This window comes from Empidonax traillii, unplaced genomic scaffold, assembly GCF_003031625.1.
Source record: "Empidonax traillii isolate 1590-97213 ecotype Southwest subspecies unplaced genomic scaffold, ASM303162v1 scaffold89:size1181294, whole genome shotgun sequence".
In the NCBI taxonomy this organism is placed as follows: domain Eukaryota; kingdom Metazoa; phylum Chordata; class Aves; order Passeriformes; family Tyrannidae; genus Empidonax; species Empidonax traillii.
Window position 1 is genome coordinate 625683 of NW_020955282.1, and position 19810 is coordinate 645492.

The 19810-nt window shown below is 37.4% G+C and overlaps 1 protein-coding gene across 1 annotated transcript in view; it reads right to left on the bottom strand.

Moving 5' to 3' along the window:
- Window positions 1-19810, bottom strand: part of ASCC3 (activating signal cointegrator 1 complex subunit 3) — a 255756-nt gene that overhangs the window by 232717 nt on the left and 3229 nt on the right. Inside the window, exons 2-4 of the mRNA XM_027881455.1 lie at window positions 5491-5634; window positions 4620-4770; window positions 640-1223 (exon numbers count right to left, since the gene is read on the bottom strand). Of these exons, the coding sequence (XP_027737256.1) occupies window positions 640-1223; window positions 4620-4770; window positions 5491-5580 (825 nt within the window). The 5' untranslated portion in view covers window positions 5581-5634. The remainder of the gene's footprint in view (window positions 1-639; window positions 1224-4619; window positions 4771-5490; window positions 5635-19810) is intronic.

Here is a 19810-nt window from a genome sequence, read left to right on the forward strand (position 1 = left end):
CATTCAAAACAAGTTCTCCCTTGCCTAGATTATCTTATGCACACACCTGGAAAACCTCTTCACCGGCCTTTAATCATGCTTCTTCCCCTTTCTGTTACTATGCTTATCCTCCAACTCCAGTAACTGTTCCCTCTTCCTCGAGCTTTCTCTGCCATTCTTGTAAGAAACCCAGCCATCCTCTTTCCTTATTCAAAGAAACAGACGTGATATGACAAAGTTTTAAAGTAGCACCACCTGTGCAGCCTTCCAGCTGGAGGCTCTGAAAACTGGAGATGAAACCTGCCCAAGGAATATACTTCAGTTTGACTTTGTAAGTTCCTCACACTTTTATAGGCAGGCTAAACTGGTTTCTGCTTAAAAAGAAAAGTAGGGAGAAGCTCAGTAAATGGCCACAAAAAAAAAAAGTAATAGCTTGCCCAATAAAAGGGAAAAGGAGGCTCTTCACATAAAACTCATGCTGCATCCATCTTTTGCCCAATAAATCATGATGTTGACATGTGATTTCTCAAGACAAATTTAAAAAAAAAAAAAAAGCACAGATGATACCTGGATAAAGTATATTGACACAGACTAAAGTGAAATAATTGTATATTTCTGTAGCATTCAAATAAACACAGTCTGGTTAATATTCTACTGTACCTCATTTTGCAGTTCATCGCCACTTTTGGTAGAAGCAAGGATCTCATACAACGTACAGCAGAGGTCTTCTGTTGTTGGCCCTCCAGGGTGACCCCCTTGAGATTCCTTCAGGTACTTTCCAACTTCGCACCATAAAAAAGAATCATCTACTTTTTCTGAAGACTTGAGATCAGATTTCTCATCACAGTAATTCCGTAAGTGATTCAACTGGTTATTCAGAAATTTGTTATAATCTAAGCTTATATTTTTCTGTGCATCAGCCTCACCATTCACAGGCAGCTCTTCAGAGTGATCCAAATCATGCATATCAAAAGAAAACACTATATTTTTACCGAAGAACACTCTATTATCACCATTTTGCTCTTCATCCATCTGTATGAGGGCTGTAAGCTGCTCTTCAGTGAAGTGAGAAGCAATCCGAGATGTGGCATCACAAGCTGCAGTAGCAGATGATGATGGAAATGGCCCAAACATCTGCTTGATCACCTTTGTCTCATCATGGCCAACACATTCTTTCCCTTGAAATGTCTTAAAAAGAAAAACAGCTCCACTTTCAATTGCTTCTTGTCCATTTTCAGCTCCAACTGTTAACAAAACCAAATGTAACTTTACACACTTCATACTAATAGTTTTTCATTACCTATAACATAACTGTATTCAATTTCTTGCTGCAAGTCTCATCAACAGAGATATCAAAAGAAGACCATAAAAAGTAACAATTGTTGCAAGGTACAGAACTATAAAAGCTATATGACAATAAACTATCTGTCTTCATTATATTTCTACATCCTAAAAATTCCTATTAAGAATTACCAATGCTTTCTTATTTTTCTGAGCTGGAGAAAAAAACTTGCCAGAGGTCTTAAACTCACAACAGTATATTTATGAGCTCTTTAACGGTGACAAATTTCCTCTTTGTCTCACTATTTATTCATCGCCTAGTCTGAATATTCATATACAGAACTCAGCTGGGAATTACTGAATTCTTGTAGTAATTCCCAGTAGAATTACTACAGAGTGTTTGTTGGTTAGAAAAATTGCTCAAAATAATTACAGCAAATTAATTTATTAATTAATTTAGATTTCTATCTACAAAACATCATATTATGCAAATAATATATTATTAGCTAAAAACATGAATTTACTTCTTACACAAATATTCACAAAGGTACTCAAGGAAAACATAAGCAAAACCTTCATACGATGAACTAAAATGTCACTGCCAAACAAAATTTTAAGTCATCAAGCATAAACTAAACAAAACCAGCCAGCAAACTGGGTATTTTATTTATTTTATACAATGGCAACATGGAGAATTTTTTTACTTGTGACTTGATTCAACTTAGATTTAATCGAAGGAAAAGCAAGGTATTTCTTCCCAACAATGTAACAGAAAGAAGGAAGAAAAATCCAGCATAAGCAGATCAAGGCTGAGTATCTAGAAACATAACATTTAAATGGAGGTGCATAAAAATTCAGTATTTAGCTTGAATTTCCCTGTGGTGCACTTCCAAAAGCTGACAAATTCATGGGGAGGACTGGAGGTGATATTTACAAGATAATTAGATACCTACATATCGAAGATACATAACATATATAAATATATCTCAAACATATATAAATACATCTCAAACATATATAAATATATATCTACTCCTCCCATCTCAGTAAAATGAGCCAGACAAGATGGCAAAAGATGGGCTTCTAGAAGATACTCTTTTTGTTTTTATGCCATCAGATCATTTCATTAAGAGAAATTTACCTCATAGAGTAAATCAATAACATAGTATCTGTTGCCTAGGCTGAGATTTCATTTCCTTGAAATTAAAGTAAAAATTTCTCTTTCCCTGCCATACATTCCTGATGATGTTGGTTGGAACTATCAGTTCAGTCTGTGCTTCAATCACTGCAATCTATTCTGATTTGTGTCTGCATAACATTATACGTGTTTATTCAGAAGCGTCAAAGCTGATGGTTTCTTTTTAACTTGTTCTAACTAAATAATCATGCATCTGTTTTCATTTGTTTTGCCTTCTCCACTCCATCAAACAAAAATTTACCACTATTACTTTCAAGTCTTTCAATTTGCTCTACCTACCCACCACACTGGATAGGCCTGCTATTAAAAGTTGAGGGAGGCGGATGGAAATTAAAAAGTTCTTGCAGTCATCTTCGGCAAAAAGTTAAAATTTAAAAAAAAAACACAACTGAATATAAAATCACACAGCTAATACTTGTTTCTGTCACTAATACAGAAAACACACATCTGCCAATTTATTTTCACAGATAACATTCGCAGCAAAGAATGGTAAATACTTATTTTGTTTATAATCTTTTTTTTCATCACTGGATTTTTTTTTTCCTACTTGCTATACTACGTATGGTCTTGCTTTTTTACACTGCAAACTTTATAGTCATATGTTTGCCAGCCAACATTTTAGTCCAGTACCTCTTGTGATTACACTAAACATAGTGGACATTTAAAACAGCTTTCTCAAACAATACGTATCTTTTATCATTACAGACTGCACCTTTTCCTATTAACTTTAGGTACTGACGGTTGGTGCAAACTCAGTCCCCATCCTTCATGATTTTCCCCCAAATCTTGTGTGTTCCAAGTGCCAGCTGAAATTTGTGCCCTGAAGCAGAGGTACTTGGCTTGGGGCAAAGAGGTGGCCCTTCCCAGCAGCCTGTCACAGAAAGACAGGCAGACAGATGCTTAAATTCCAGCCCAGAAAAGCTAGAAGTCAATCAATAGCACTAGCCCTCCTTTTCGTATTGGAAAAAAGAGGATTAAAAACAAGAAAAAAGTACCAAATTTGTAAAAACAACAGAGGTATGTCACTAAAATTGAAGGAATGAACCACAGAGCAAAATTTAGAACATGGGTATCACCAGAGAAGTTTAAAACATTTTTGTCAGTGATTTGAGAAACACTCAAAATTATACTTCTGATGGCTCATTAAATATACGCTATAACCATTAAGAGCTTTAACAGACATCTTCTGCAATTGTACAGCACAACAGATCACTACACGTCGGACATGAATAACTTGTCTAGCCTTTTTTGAAAGTCTGTATTTGGATATTTGTTTCTTTCTCAATTTACTAGGTATTTCCAAAAAAAACCGTCAAGAAGTAGACACGTAAAAGTGCCAGGTTAACATCTGTATTGTAACAAAAAACTGCTCTATAACGCCAAAACCAAGTAAATATATTTATATGTATTCATTCTCTCAGTCTTTTCACTTAGAGTTCTATTCAAGATATTTGAAACACAATCAGAAAAGGGGAAAATATACCTATGAGACTGAAACAAAAATTTCTTAAATATGTGACAGTAAGAGCTCAAGTCATGCACTCAGTTTAAGACTGATGAAGTTAAATTCTGCCAAGAGCAAAAGCTGAATTAGGTTTAGTCTTTCCAATCAAAACCATATTTTCACACTTCCACACTTTCTTTGCCATAATGTATTTCAGTTTTAAAAGTTTAATTCCAGATGAGTGAAATTTATTATTTATTTCTCTCCTCAACACCAAATACTTAAAGCAGAAAGTATTTCTTACATTTTTATCCACCTATGCAGCAGAGCAATTTTTCATTGTAGCAATTACATGGAACTAAAGCAAGCAATGCCAAGATTGTTCTTTTCTCAGAGTACTCTCATTCCAAAAGAATCTGTTGTTTCTGCTTAGTAATCGTTGATCACAAACCACACCACACACCACAATACAACACTACCAAAAAAACCAAGAATATCCACAATGGAATCACATCTTGAAATAAAACAGAATACCAAATTATCCATGTGCATATTAGATTAACTGAAGTTTTAAAAATATTTCAGGGTAAAAACTGGTGTCAAGGTAGAACTAAAACTGTACCCATATGCAAAGTATGCAGGCAGAAAGCAGCTTGAACTCACCCCATCCCCAAATAAAACAGTGTATTATTAGACTACTAGATAATGAAAACATACCTATTTGTTTTGCAGCTTGTAATATAGTTTTTAAATCACCATTTACAGTTTGGTGTTCTTTTTTGTCCAAATTGTCATCGATGAACTTTATTATCTTCTTCCAAGTAAGATCAGACTTCAGCAACTGTGCATGTAGTTTTGACCTTTTGGTCTGAAAACGCAAAATATTTGGGCTTATTTATTTCAAATTAGTATATGAAGGTTCCATTAAAATGAAACACCAGATAAAAACACTTCCTTCCAACTGCATTCAGTCAGTACATAGTAACAATTGCAAGCAGTTTTCCTGCTACCTGTTCTAGACTCTTTCCTGAGAGTAAGGAAGAAGGATATGCAAATGCACACATCATCTCTCACTACTTGACTCTTCCAAAGCAAAATTCTCTATGAAGCCAAACTCTTGCAACTTCAATGGATTTACAGCTCCCAAAATTCCAAACTCATTTCAGATTACACTTTCCTACAAGGTATCTACTGTTTTAATGCCTTGGGAAACTAAAAAAGTACTTACGTTCAGTGAACTTAATATTAAAAAGGAAATGTTTGGCTTCCCAGCTCTACATGAGCTCAGAGCTAAAAACACACCAGCCCTATCCAGTGTCCTGAAAGATGAATTAACAGGGCTGTACCAACACAGCCAAGCAGTCCTATCCATATAGCACATCATGATTGTAAGAGCCTAGTATAAATCACAAAGCTACAGCAAATCTGACTTTGAGTGAGGACACTATGAAGGAATGCACGGTTTTGTGCAAGGAATACACACACTCTGCACAGTTTTGCTTGCCCACCCTTATAAAATAGAAATGCAAATGAAGAAAGCAAACAATTCTTACTGTAATTATGTTTTGTAAAAGAAAAAAAGTTTTACCACTAAGTCAGCTAATTCTTCACTGTAATCCTCATGTTTAGTGACATTTGAAAAGGAGCGTAAAGCGCCTGTAAGACGAGGCAAGGCCATCTGTTACTCATTCAGTGATCCATAGGATGAGAAATCAAATCCCAGTTCAAGCACCTAGATGAGAACAAACAAATAACATGATTTTATTAATGCTATAAATACAAATTCGCATCACCAACTTGAAAGACCTTTTCGAGCAAGCAGAACTCGGCTGGAACTTCAATTAAACCAGTTAAAAAAAATCTCAAAATGCTAATAATCAAGATTCAAGAGAAGGGAGGTGAAAGGCACAGAGGTCACTCAGCAGGTGGTTCTTCTCTCTCCTCCCTAAGTAAAAGTTCCCAGCAACGAGGCAAAGTGGAAATTATTCCTTTAGCACCACTACCACGAGTATTATAGTGAAATCTATGTAACTGAACCTTAGCTCCCAAGAGCAGTAAGTGATTACAACCTACAGGAAGACTTCCTCTGAGCCAGCCCACGCTGGGAGCTTTCAGGTCATTAACAGCCCCCAGCGCCAATGCAGAAAAAGGCATCCTTCTTGACAAGTGCTTAGCCGTTTTTAACCAGCAAAACAGGGCAAGAAAATTATGACAGGAAAAAAAATATTATCATAGCACAACACTGAACTATTGTAAGAGATAAAGAGAATAAAAGGGCTACCAGGAAACTGAAAAAAGTATAGCTAGAGATGTTTTAATCTCACAACTGGGAGTGCACTCACAAGCAGAGCAGGGCTCTCTTCAGGACTACAGTCTATTTCTGCACAGTTTTATTTCCTCTGTGAAGCAGACTCATATCTATACACCAAAACACAGCTGTTACCCATCTGAAATTGTACTTGTTCCAAGCCTTTTACTGAAATTATTCTCAAAGTTATTTAATTTCAGAAGGTGCCCACAGCTGAATTGTTTAATGAACCCTAATGCACAGCTACATTTTCTGATGGTAGCAGGTAAGATACAGCTTTAGATTATTTTTAAAACAATCAATGATATCATTACAAACTAATGATCTGCATGATTCTTACCATGCCTGAAGACCAATGGCCATCCAGAATTTAAGGAACTTAAAACAGAGTTAATAAAATTATTTTCCCTTCCAACAAAACTCTCTGATTTCATCCAATTACTCTTAAAGTTTTTCTTCATTTAATGACTGCATTTGTATTTTAGCTATCAGCTTTGCATTACGGGACAAAAGCAAATCCAGATGCAGCGTTCCAGTCACAAACAGAGAAATGTCACTGACTTGTCAGGTCTGCTTGTTTTCTCACCTCGCATTAAGATGCTTTTTGAGAAAAGCTATCACAACAGCTGACATCTTGGAGACAAATGTTATAACGATGAAGCTACAAAATGCAGAAATACTAAATCTTTAACTGTGAAGGCGACAGAGAGGGTGTGTTCAAGCCTAGAAGCAGACAGAGCCAAAAAACACTGCAAGCTTTTGGAATGTTCAGTGGATGTATGACACATAATTCATACCAGCATTGCTCCTAGTGAAAACAGGCCGTGAACATTATGGCCACCATTACAGAAGGGAAGTAATGTGTCTAAACTCTGAGGGAATCTAACCTGACTGTTTTTGTTTGAACAAAAAAGGTACATTGCTCTCATATTCTTCCAATGACAGAATTGCCATTAGCTGTTCCAGATCACCCCATTTTGCCTACTTATTTTATACTTACACTCAAACACTTTTTCTATAGCATCATGGTCCTTTAAAAAAACATATAACAACATAATTCTAATATTATTAATTTAATTGTCCTTTCTGAAATAACATGCACAGTAATTTACGAAAGTTTGAACCCACTTATGAAAAGGTCACTTTTCACAGACACCTGTGGGACATTTTAAAGCATTATCAGCAGAGTCATTTGTTAGGAAACTGAATTTGAAAGGACTGTTTCTTTCTTCTTTGTTCATCAAGTTGTTAATACTTTCTGAAATAGAAAATCTGGGACTTTAGAGGACAAGTAAGGGCACACTGTCCTGACCACAGGCACAGCCAAGGAGCCAAATCCAGTCTTGAAGCCCTACAGTTGATCTCATACTAGTAAATGCTGCTCCACATTTGCCTATGTGCATTCAGAACTTGCTGGTCGCTGAGGGAGCTGGTTTGGCAGAGCACTTACCCAAGGCTTCTGCATCTCATTTATAGGCAAACTTTACACATACCCTTCACTTCTGGTCCATGACACCCACTCTTAGCAGGGCAAGAAAACAAAACCAGCTAACAAATAGAAAGCAGGGGACAGAATCACAGAATATGCCAAGTTGGAAGGGATCTACAAGGATCAACAAGTTCAGCTTCTGGCCCTGCACAGGACAGGTGCAGTTACTCCACTGTTAACATAAAAGACAAGGCAAAGTTTATAAACTTGGGCTACTATTCCAAGTAACATATTAGAGCCAGGTCAAAAATACCAATCTCTTCATTCTTGTGACCAGTGACAGCACTCCAGGAAACAGCACGAAGGTGAGTCAGGGGAGTTATAGACTAGATATCAGGAAAAGGTTCTTCATCCAAAGGATGGTTGGGCACCTGAACAAGCTCCCCAGGAAAGTGGTCATAGCACCAAGCCTGACAGAGTTCAAGAAGCATTGGATAATACTCTCAGGCACATGCTGTGACTCTTGGGGTATCCTGCCCAGGGCCAGGAGTTAGACTTGATAATCCTGATGGGTTCTTTCCAACACAGCATATTCTGTGATTAGGTGAAAATTATGTGGCCCTATGAGATGCAGCATAAATTTACATTTTTTAAAAAATAGTACGTTACCTGCCTTCACATAAAGCCTGCTGATGTAGATACCTGCCTGCATCAACTGCCTTTAGAGAGGATCAGCTACTGCTTGTCTTTCTGAAGACACTGTGTTAACTAATTCCTTTAGACTTGAGAGAAATATATCTGTTTGTCCACAGCTCTGAAACATCTATACTACCAAATGATCCAGCTAAGATCTGCTGGTTTGGGAACAAGGACCTAAATGGCAGCAGCAATTAAATCCTATTTACCAGGGCCCTCATACAGAAAAATTTTTGCCATTATTCTGCTCATTACCACTGAAGAAAAGGGTTAAGACAGGTACCATTTTAAGTCATGTTTGTAGAATGACAACTGGAATGGGAATTCAACCTTCAGATCAGTGCAACTTTATGTGGTAAAATTGTCTCTTCTCCTCCCCCACGTCCAATCTAGTAAGGACACTGGGGCCCATTCGGCTAACGATTCCCAGAACTCTCAGATTTCCTGCCTCTTTTAAAAAACCCTTAACTTTCCACCAAGCCTCTATTTGTAAAGCAGAAAGAGCAGTATCTACCCACATAAAGCTCTGTGAAGATGAGAGGCAGTGGCTTTTAAAGCCTATTTTACTGCTCTTAAAAGAAAGTGTGATTTTAAGTTCAAACTTTTTAGTAGAGAAAGCAAAACACACACACATAGATTATACTCAGAGTTCAGGTAAGAAACCATTCAAAGTTTATTATTTTAAAGTAAACATGAATCAGAATCTCAACACGTTTTTATTCATTAAAGTGAAACATAAAAAAAACATGCTAGCAATATCACAAAGGTAAAAAACATTAGTAGAGATAGTTTTCCAGTTCATATTTTCACCAACTCCTTAAATTTTCCTCCAGCTCCTGGCCTTTCTATATTTTTAATACAAGCAAATAACAGAACCATCTCTTTCTTTCTGCACTGAAATGTTACAGAGATTATTGTCAAACACATATCCTTTTGAAATTTACTTAATTCTTATGCTCTCTAACAAATCAAGCAAACTGCCCAATGGAACTAAGAGAAGGTGACTGCTATTGTACTTCAATGTTCAAGAGGAATAGAAATCTTTCTTTAGTTAAAATTATGGAATAACATAGCATTAACAGAATTACAGGTAGAATCTGCAGTTCCATTAAAGTACCAGCTGTTGAAGTCTCTAATATTTGACTTGTTAAATGTCCCTTAAAACCTTACAGCAGTCATTTTGTTTAAACTGCTTAAGGAATATAAAGCCACATTACAGGTTTTGCCTATACTGCCTATAATTCTTTAAACTATTAGCAAGTTTCTTGCTGTCTGTGTAATCTTCTCATTTATAAAACCCAAAGAAGTTATTACTAATAACTAATCTAATCAAAGAACATCATAAAGAAAAAGAGGCTTTAGACATCAGCAATGAATAGCAGGTTGCTATTGACCACAAAGTATTTGAATCAAACAGCATTTTCATTTTCACTTAAGAAAGTGGAAAGATTTCAAAAGAAAAGGAAACTAAAAAGTCAAAAGATATCACAGCCAAATGATGGTATCACATGGCTATAAAAAAAGTAAAGGGACAATACAGTAACTTCTTATATTTTAAATATATATAAATCAAACACAAAAGCAACGGGACTATAGGAACACATTAAGATATTTTAAATATATCCACACACAGAATATTTTATTTCTTTACACTGTTATGCAAGAGGAATAAAGATAAATCCCAAAGTATCAAATTTTAGTGACATGAACACATTTTAGAATGGCTACAACTAGCTTTAGCAGCTTTATATACGCAAAGATAAACTTCATATTTCATTTACAAATGAGACTTAGTATTTATAAACATCCCCCATATTCTATTTGGTGTGTACCCTTTCTACATTGTACACATCAAAGAAAAAATACTTTAAAGAAAACATTTTAATGAAAAAAAATAAACCCATTAGATTAAATGCTGCTTTACAGCAATGAGAACATTTGTATCAGATTCACTTAAACCTCTTATCCAAGCATGCTTGATGTAAACAGTACAAATACAGCACCTAGCATCAAAGTTGACAGCCAGGGATAATAGTGGTTTAATAATGTCTAGGATATTAATCATAAACAGCAGGGCAAAGCAAGATACTTTAACAGTATTTTCCAAACTCATATTTTGCACCTTTCCAAGCAGTGCTATATGATGTAGTAACAACTGTACAATTTCAGAAATTTCAAAGGCCCAGACATCACACTAGTATTCTCTCACATTGTCTGGGTCAAATATTGCTGATCTCCAGTCAAGACTGGGTCAACCTTTGAAAGGGTGATGGCAAGATTAAAGAATATGTACTCAGGAAGAAACAGTGTCTTCCTGACATACAACATTCATCTTAGCGAATACAAGAAATCAAACAAATGCTTCGGCATAACGAGGAGGTATAACAGTGCCTCTGTGTGCCATCATTCACATAACAGACAATTTCAGGATTTTAGTTACCTAAGCCACTAAACAAAAAAACCAAACCACACAATATCCAACAAACAAAACAACATCATCATCAAAAACAAACTAAAAAACTCAAACAAACAAAAAAAACAAACAAAAAATGGAATTACAAGCCACGCATTCAACAGAGTATTAACCCTTTCCACATTCTCTCACAATCTTAGCCACACACATGTGATTAAACACCAGCTGGCTAACACTGTTCCTGCTTGCATCAGCTCGAGAGGCATTTCTTGTAATTATCCCCAATAGTGTTTTGGTGTGATACCCAACACATGACTTGGCCAAATAAAGTGTTCATTTTAGATGTGCTTTGAGATTGTTACTAAGGAGAGCTGTTGTTTCTGAAAAAAAAAAAAAAGTAAAAAAAAATTCGAAAACAATCCTGTTTTTCAGAATAACTCATCTTCCTTTTCCAAGAACGTAAGATGCAGTCTGTTAGACTGAAAAATGTCTGCATTTTTATGCCCTAATGTTTTAATTCCCTGACACGAGAGACTGCATTCCAAGCAACAGGAACTTAATGATCTGCCTCACATATGGACACGTACCATAAGGGAATCTGTAACTTCAACACACATAATATGTATGTTCATTTAAACACGAGGCATAAACCATAAATATAGGATGGGGGGAGGGGGGTCACTTGTTTGATTTTGCTTTAAGCTTAATAGAGGGTCCTCTGTGCCTCTCTGTTTCACATGGTGTCATCAACAGAGGATGAAAACAACCCCGGAAAGTTAATCTTACTCCACTTCAGAAAGGTTTGTCACTACAGGAAAAATAGGAGGTGTCGGAATGTACACATCCAAATGAAGTAGAGGGAGGATAAAAAAGAATGAAGATGCAAGAGAAAGAAAAAAACTTTGAGTTAATAAGAGATAAGTAGCACATGTTGCACCTCACTGAGGATGGCTCAGAGGATGTGGGGTGCATTTCAGCAAACATAACTGCTGTAATAATACATGCACAACACATAATTGCACAACTGCTGTGATAAGAGCACACTAGAGCAGCTGTTCAGATGGTAGTAAAAAAGTCTCTGTAACATACTCCTATCCTTTTATATAGCACATAAAAGGACAAAGCCCCCAATGTTAATTACTGGCCACAGAGATGGCATTGCCAAGTTCTTTGCAACTCAGCTTCAGGATGTAAAAGGATTGCTTATAATTATTGCTAAAGATTCACAATAAAACTTCAATGGAATGAACAACTTCAGGTTGGTGTAAAGGTACAACTGGGTGACTACCTTTCCTATGAGTAAAGGCTAAGAGAATTGGGATTGTTTGGCCTAGAAAAGAGAAGACACCTGGGTAACCTAATTATGGCCTTCCAGCACTTAAAGGAAGCCCACAAGAAAGATGGAGACTTTTTACAGGAGCATGTAATGATAGGACAAGGGAGACTGGCTCTGAACTAAAGGACAGTAGGTTTAGATTGGATATTAGGAAGAAATTCTTTGAGGCACTGGAACAGGGTGCCCAGAGAAGTAGTGGACACCACATCCCTGTAAGTGCTCAAGGCCAGGTCAAATGGGACTCTGAGTAATGTGGTCTAGTGGGAGATGTCCCTGCCCATGGCAGGGAGGGACATTAGAACTAGATGATCTTTAAGGTCCCTTCCAATCCAAACTTCTATGATTCCCACTCAGTTTGGTATTACTGGCAAACTTCATTGTGGTACAGTTGATCCCATCATCCAGATCACTTATGAAGACATCAAGGAGAGTTGGGCCCAATGGTGATCCATGGGGATTGATAACAACTTGTCCTACAGTGATGGCGGATTTGTGCTTGAATCTACTTGAAGCTTTTTTCCCAAGGCCTGGGGCTCAACAGTGCTAGTAAAGACAAATGTGAAAGTGTTGAGAGCCTCTTTCTTTTTAGCATTGGTGGTGACTAATTCACCTCTCCAGTTAAACAGCAGGATATTTTCCTTCTGTTTCTGTTTTTTGTTTACAGAGCTGAAGAACCGTTTCTTATGGTTTTTGACATCTATGGCCAATTGCAGTTTGAGCTGAGCTTTTGCTTTTCAACTGCATCTGGGAGTGTCCTGGTGACATCCTTGTAGTTGTCAACAGGTACTCATCTGCTTTTCCATCTCTGGTACACATCTTTTGGTTATGAGAAGACTCAGAATATTGCCACCAAAGGGAATTAATTGTCCTTGCACATTTGATTACCATGCTAAAGACCACAAAATGTCTGAAAGTGGCTGCAAGAAAATGTACCAAAACAAACTTTCCTATTCTAGCACTGCTTCTAAAGCATGCCAGGGTCTGTTTGGTCATCCATCCTCTCACCTTGTCCCAGGAGAAGGTGCATTAGCCCTTTCAGAACTTCAAAAGGTGGAATCCCTATCACTTCAATTTAAAAGTGAAACTGATGTGTGTAAACTGACCTTACGTTACATAAAGGGAGAGAACGGATGTGTCTACACATCAAAATCCTTCAGCAATCCAAGAAAAGCCATAACCAGAAAAAAATTATACTGAAAAAGGTTCTTGCAAAGATACAGCTACTGGTACTGTAGAAGAAGTATTTAAGTACAACTTGACTGTGCGAGAGGTAAAAATCATCACAGTACAGCTCTTTGAGGAAGATTTCTTAAATAGTATCTATTTAAACCCGTGTGAGCACCTTTATGCAACTAAAGCAGATGAATGTGAGGAATTATCAAGCAGAGTATCAGCTTCAGCATGCACTCAGGTACATCTTTCATGGATAACAGGCAGCTAGGCCTGGACATAGACAATTATGACATGCAGTGAAAATCCAAATTAGCTAGAAATATCCCATAAGCAGAAGAGATGATGACTCAGACTACTAACACTGAAGTTAATAAACTGGACCTCTATTTCAGCAGGGCAACAATATTACTTGACTTATTTTTATGAACTTTTTTTTTTTATAAGAAAGCTATAAGAAAGTCACTTTTGGATAATATAAATTATCTTTAGTCAACTGAAATATCAATGCATACAAGCTTACTTTTGGGATACCAAAGGTGAAGAAAGCAAGCAGAGTTTATTGAATAGTTAGCTATCAAAGGACGAGATGAACTATGTGTGGCTTATTAGCTGAGTGTACAATTAAGATTAGGTTTTGCTTTTTATTTTGAGAAATGTTTATGTTTGGTACACAGATGAAAACAAAGTCCAAAGGACTCTTCAAGGGAAATGGGACTAAAAGAAGGCAAGCAATTCTGCTACACCTTCTAGCTTCTTCGGAAGCATAAAATTAGTAAGAAAAGCAAAACAGCAAACCATGGATTCAGCTACTACAATTCAAGTATCTAAGTCATACTGTTCATGGTAAGTACATCTTAATCATAATTTAGTCAATTCTGCTTTGGAATTCTTCACAGAAGGAAATAAGTAACTACATTTTTTTATATTTCAAATCAAGCTTTCTCCTTTCCATTGCTCACTCCCATCTCCACTTTTACAACACTAAAATATTCAGTCCTAAAACTACACCTTGAAATAGCCTGGAGCATATGACCAAACCAAACTGAGAGCTGAAGAACAGGCTTTTTTGCCACTGCTTCTCATGAAAACAACATTGATCCATCCCTGATGGAGGGAACTATTCCTGCACGCTCAGCACTAACACCTGCCCCTGAACCTTAGGAGGCAGCGAAGAGGAAAGTTTCTTGTCCTGGTCCCTGAAGCATAATTGGAGATACAAACCCCTACATATACTCCCAAAGTCTGTCTACCTTGCCTAGACTAATCTTGAAAGTAATAAGCTTAAGGTTGCTTTTAGTCAGGTCTAAGGTCAAGCTCCTAAACAACTGGGAACAAGACTGCAAAGCAGAAACAAAGTCTTCAACTCCATTAGAGAATAAATCTCACAAATTATTTACTAGAAGGTCTATTGTTTTCATCTTGATCCCCAACACGCATCCCAGTCATCTCACCAGGGAACCTCTACAAGAAAATCTGCATTCTGAATACTAATCCCAAGAACTCCCCGAATTCATACCCATGTAACTTGAGAGTACTTCACTTGTCTACTTCGGCTATGTTTACAAAACACACATAGGCAGACAATACTGCATTTATAGGCAGAGAAGTACCACACAAAGCCTAGGGCCCCTTTCTTTCAGGGCATTTAGGCAGGAGCACTGACATTTTTCTCTCCAAAATTAGCTGACATATTGGATAGAAAACCAACAATGTGAAAGCATGTCTGAAGATGTGTGCCTGAATCATGCAGGAAGATTCAAGCTTCCCTTACGGCAGACACCTTTGTGGGACTGTGATGGACTGAAATGTCAGTAATGTCTTAAACACTGTCAAAATCCTAGAAAAGACTTTTTGTCAAACTACAAGGAAGCAACTGCCTGCCTGGACCACCTATGCCTGACTGGAATTTGGACTGTGAAGGAGGACCTGAGATATGGCTATTGTTTAATCATCTCAAGTCTGAGGAGAAGTAAACAAGGCTCAGGAAAGAAGGATGTATCTGTGTTAAGAATCAGCCTTAGCTGGGCTCAGGAGGTGGTGGAAGAGAAGGGTTTTGGGTGTGTGATGGTGAAATCTCTCCACAGCAAATCAAAGGAGTAACCTCCCCTCTCCAGGAAGCCCATGTACACATGGGACATTCACGTGAGAGGCAGCTGAAAAGGGTCATAAACCATCAAAGACACGCTAAGCCCCCCCCAACTCATTCCTGAGGCCTTCCTCCACCAGAGGACTGCACATGATCCAAGTGAGGTAATAAATCCAGAGCCTGTCACAAAAGACTCCCCTCACCTCCAGGGGAGGTGCCTGGTATCTCCTTAATCCACTGGACTCCATGATTTGTGGGACCCTCACCACAAAGAAGACCAGAAGAACCTGACCAAAGGGACGCCACAGGGTTACATGGAGCGGTGATACATTTTCTATTCTAACCTCTCTCTGTCATTTTCTTTCTTCCCCTCCCTCCTTTTATTCTTTCTCTCTCTCTCTCTTTTACTGCCTTACATTTACTATTAAATAAAACCCATACTATTGACTTTGGCATCTAGTCTCATTTGTACCTTAATTCCGGCAGTGGTATTTCTAATAACTAATAATTAGATCGTAACAGGGACTTAGGCTCTAACTACAGTGTCTAGTGGTCTTTGAGACCCTTTAAAGCAGCAAAGATATTTCTATGGAACAGAATGTGTGACACAGACCCTGTGAAATGCCCACATCCTCTGAAACAGTAGCCAAATACAAGGTGTAATTCTGTGAGGTTTTTAAATTCCCAGCAGGGATGTGTTCAAGCACGCAAATCACTTACCAGATTTAGAGACAACTAAACAAATGCCTCAAAACTGTATTACCTCCCAGTTCTAAATAACTGGATGTTTATTATCCACTCAATACCATTACTATCCATCATAATTAACTGATTTCATTCAAAATAGGTTTCAATCAGCTATAAAAGCACTGAAGCAGGATTTCTCATTTAGAGAAAATATTAAATTTTTTTGCATTAAGCAATTTTATTGATAATACTGGTAATAATATGGTAATGCAACCCGAAAAAAGAACCCTGCAAATGCTTAAACTACAGAATTATTTTTCAGAACAGAAGAAACCCAAGGTTATAACAGACATGCCAGAAGCTGTCCAGGGCAGACAACTGCTCACTTTTGATTTGGCTTAAATATTATTTAACATTGGGAAGATGTAGGGTGGAAAAAACCCAGCCAAAATTTCAGTGTAAAAATTTAAGAAAAAAAACGCAAGGAGCATCTTTTAAATAGCCTGAAAACATGCATAACACAAGGTAGAGGCCCTTCTACCAAGAAAAAAAATTTAAAAATACATTTAAACAACACTCAACTACTGAATGAATACACAGTCCCATAAAATAACATTATTAAAGGCAGAGACCCTTGTCTTCTCTTCAGAGTTCACATTCAACAGTCACTTCAAACAGTACATCAGCCATTTGATGACCAGCAAGTAACAGCTTTCTAATTGATAATTTGTCATTACCGTAGTTTAGAATTGGAACTTAAAAAAAAAAAAAAAAAAAAAAAAAAAAAAAAAAAAAAGAATAGTGTTGCATTTCTGCAACATGACAATGAGTGCAAATTAGAGTCAAAACTAACAGGTGCTGCCTACTCTCCCTGGGCTGACTGCCTATAATGATGGGCACACGTGCAAGAGGATACTTTGAGAAAGACACCTGTATGGTTTCCTACAGTGTGTTAACCCCTAATCATCTTCCCAAAGCTTGTAAACACGTGTGATTATTATATAAGAAAATGGGGAGAACAAAAATTGAGGCATAATATTATTATTCTTGGGTGATACAATAAAAACGAAAATAGCCCCATTATGTCTCTCGTGATTTGAGGAGCTTAAAACAGGATTCTTACAACTGTGCATTTTTTTTAAATGGTTGGATTTCTAGAATCAGTCATATTCTGTTAGAATGTATGTAAAATTTCTTAAAACGTGTTTTAGAAAAATCTTACTGCAAGCTAAGAAATATGTATGTATCATACAAGAATCTCTGGTTTAACACTTAAAAGCCTTTGAACAAGTATCATGAGTATTTAGCAAGGCACATATGCAAACAGCTCAGACTAACAGAATTAACTTAAAGACTCTCCAGAAAAAAAAAAAAGCTACACTAATAAGAAAATTATATAGACAAGCATTTTATTTATATTCATGCTTCAGAGGCAACATAGATTTGTACCATATGATGTCATACTCAGCAATAAAAACTCAGTGAAAAGAGAAGCAAGGTATGCTTATGGTGTTTGTCTTCCCAAGCAACTGTTAACCATCTCCTATTTTCACCCCATTTCATGCAGAAGGGCGTGACTGAGAGGCTATGGGGGGCATGTGGCTACTGGCCAAGGTCAACTCCCCACAAATAATACATTTCTTAAAAGAAACAGAAGAAAGGACTTTCAGAGATCCTCTTTACTCTTCCCTAATCGTTCAAGGAGAGAGCAAACTGGAGTAATCATTAAGATCGGAAAACACCTCCAAGTTCATCAAGCCCAATCTCTGACTGAATAACACCATGCCCACTAAACCGTATCACAAACCACCACATCTACTTGTGTTTTGAACTCTTGTTCCACCATAAAGCAGTAGCTAAGAATAATACCTTCCTATTTCTTGAACAAATTCATCAGAACTGTTTCCAAACACAAATTCACTGAGCCAATCAGCTCAGCAGTCCTCACCAGTTTCAAAGAAAGGAGTGGCTGATTTAGATATAAATGTTTCCATCTATGTTTTACAAAATACTTGAATGCAAGTAAGTTACTACTGTACAAAGTTATCTACTTATTCTCACAATTTACTCGGACTCCAATTTACAGCTGGAAAACTAAAATTTACTCCACACTTTACCTGACAAATGCTTCAGTCACCAACCTATCATTCCATAATCATCTATTCTTATTGTATGAACTTGTTTATTATTAAGATTCAGGCCTGTAATATCAGATCCAGTCTATTTTTCAGGGAAAACATCCAATGTGCCTTTGGGCAAGCAGGAGTAGGAGATAGCTCAGAGTAAATACATGCTTTATGATGGGAAAGGCAAGGAAGGTGTATAATCCATATCCACAAGCTCCACATACAAGGGGAGATCTACCAACTTTTCTACCCCTAAATATCTGTCAGGTAAAACATTCTCCACCTTCCTTTTAAAGCTGTTCTTCTCCAGCATCCACAACATTTAATAAGACAGAAAAAGAACGTGAGTTTTAATTTGCATCTGAGAGATGCACTCAGTGACAGGCTGAGTAGAACACAGAAAACACCACCTGCCCTCTCAGCAAGTACAAACTGGTAAATGCCCAAGCAGTCCAGCATTGCAACTGCAGCCTAATCACACCTTTCTTGGTTTCTCCCTAGTCTAATGGATAGTCATTGAACTATATAAAGTTGTGTACAACTTCAAGAGGAATATCTATCCAAGTGACTAGAATAACCTCAAGAAACACTGGGCATAGGGATCTTTCATACCACTTGTTAATTCAGTGAGCACCGTTAGGACAGAACCACAGTGTGCTGCTATTTCTTCCTTCAAGCACATTTCTCGGTGCCTGTGCAGTGTTGGGGTGGGTTGATCCCACATCTGACAGGCTGACCAATGCCCCAAACTCCACTTTACCAATCTCCAAACAACAGACACCTCAGAAGCAAAAACACACCCTTTCTTCTTCCTCTACCTCTGTTTTTATTTCTGAGCATGACAAAACACAGTCCAGTATATCCCACTGGGCAGTTTGGGTTTGTTGCCCAAGCTGTGTCCCCACAAAATCTCTTGCCCACCCCGAGCACACCTGCTGGGCAGGCAGAATGGGACAAAAAAAAAAGCCTTGATGCTGTGCAGACCAGCAGCAGCCAAAGCATTGGTGTGTTATCTATCAACATTGTTTTAGCCACAATTCTCAAGAACTACAGCTATGATGAAAATTAACTCCTAAACCTAGTATAGGAATGTACTTGGATTAGCCTTGTGCAGAGGTGATCCAATTCCCCAGAGAGAGATAAGCATGAAGAATGCCCTGACTGTAGATCCCCTTAGGGACTGTGCTTGCAATAAACACAAAATCGCTCCTTTCTGTGATGTGATGAGGTGTTTAGAAAGCAAGAACGGGTACACACAGAGTGACTGACTATTGCTCATAATGTAGTAATAAAGAGGAACATGATAAAACTCAATAGTAAGGTGAAAATAGTACCAAATTGAATGCCTTTCCTGTGTAGAACATAATTAAATTCAGGAATTCATTGCCACAGGATGGCAAAAAGACTAAAAGTTCAAGTATGCTTAGATGAATTAATGGAAATCAAATACCTTGGTAGCTACTAAACTCAACAGCTGATAATCAGTTATTTAAATCACTGACTACTGAAAGGTAATATGAAAGTGAAGCTATAATCGGATTTGTTTCCCATTTCTATTCAGTACATCACCTAAGCACCTGCTACTGGCTGCTACAGGAGAGACTAGACAAACACTTTGTTTGAAAACAAAAGAGCTATAGGAGAGATGACAACG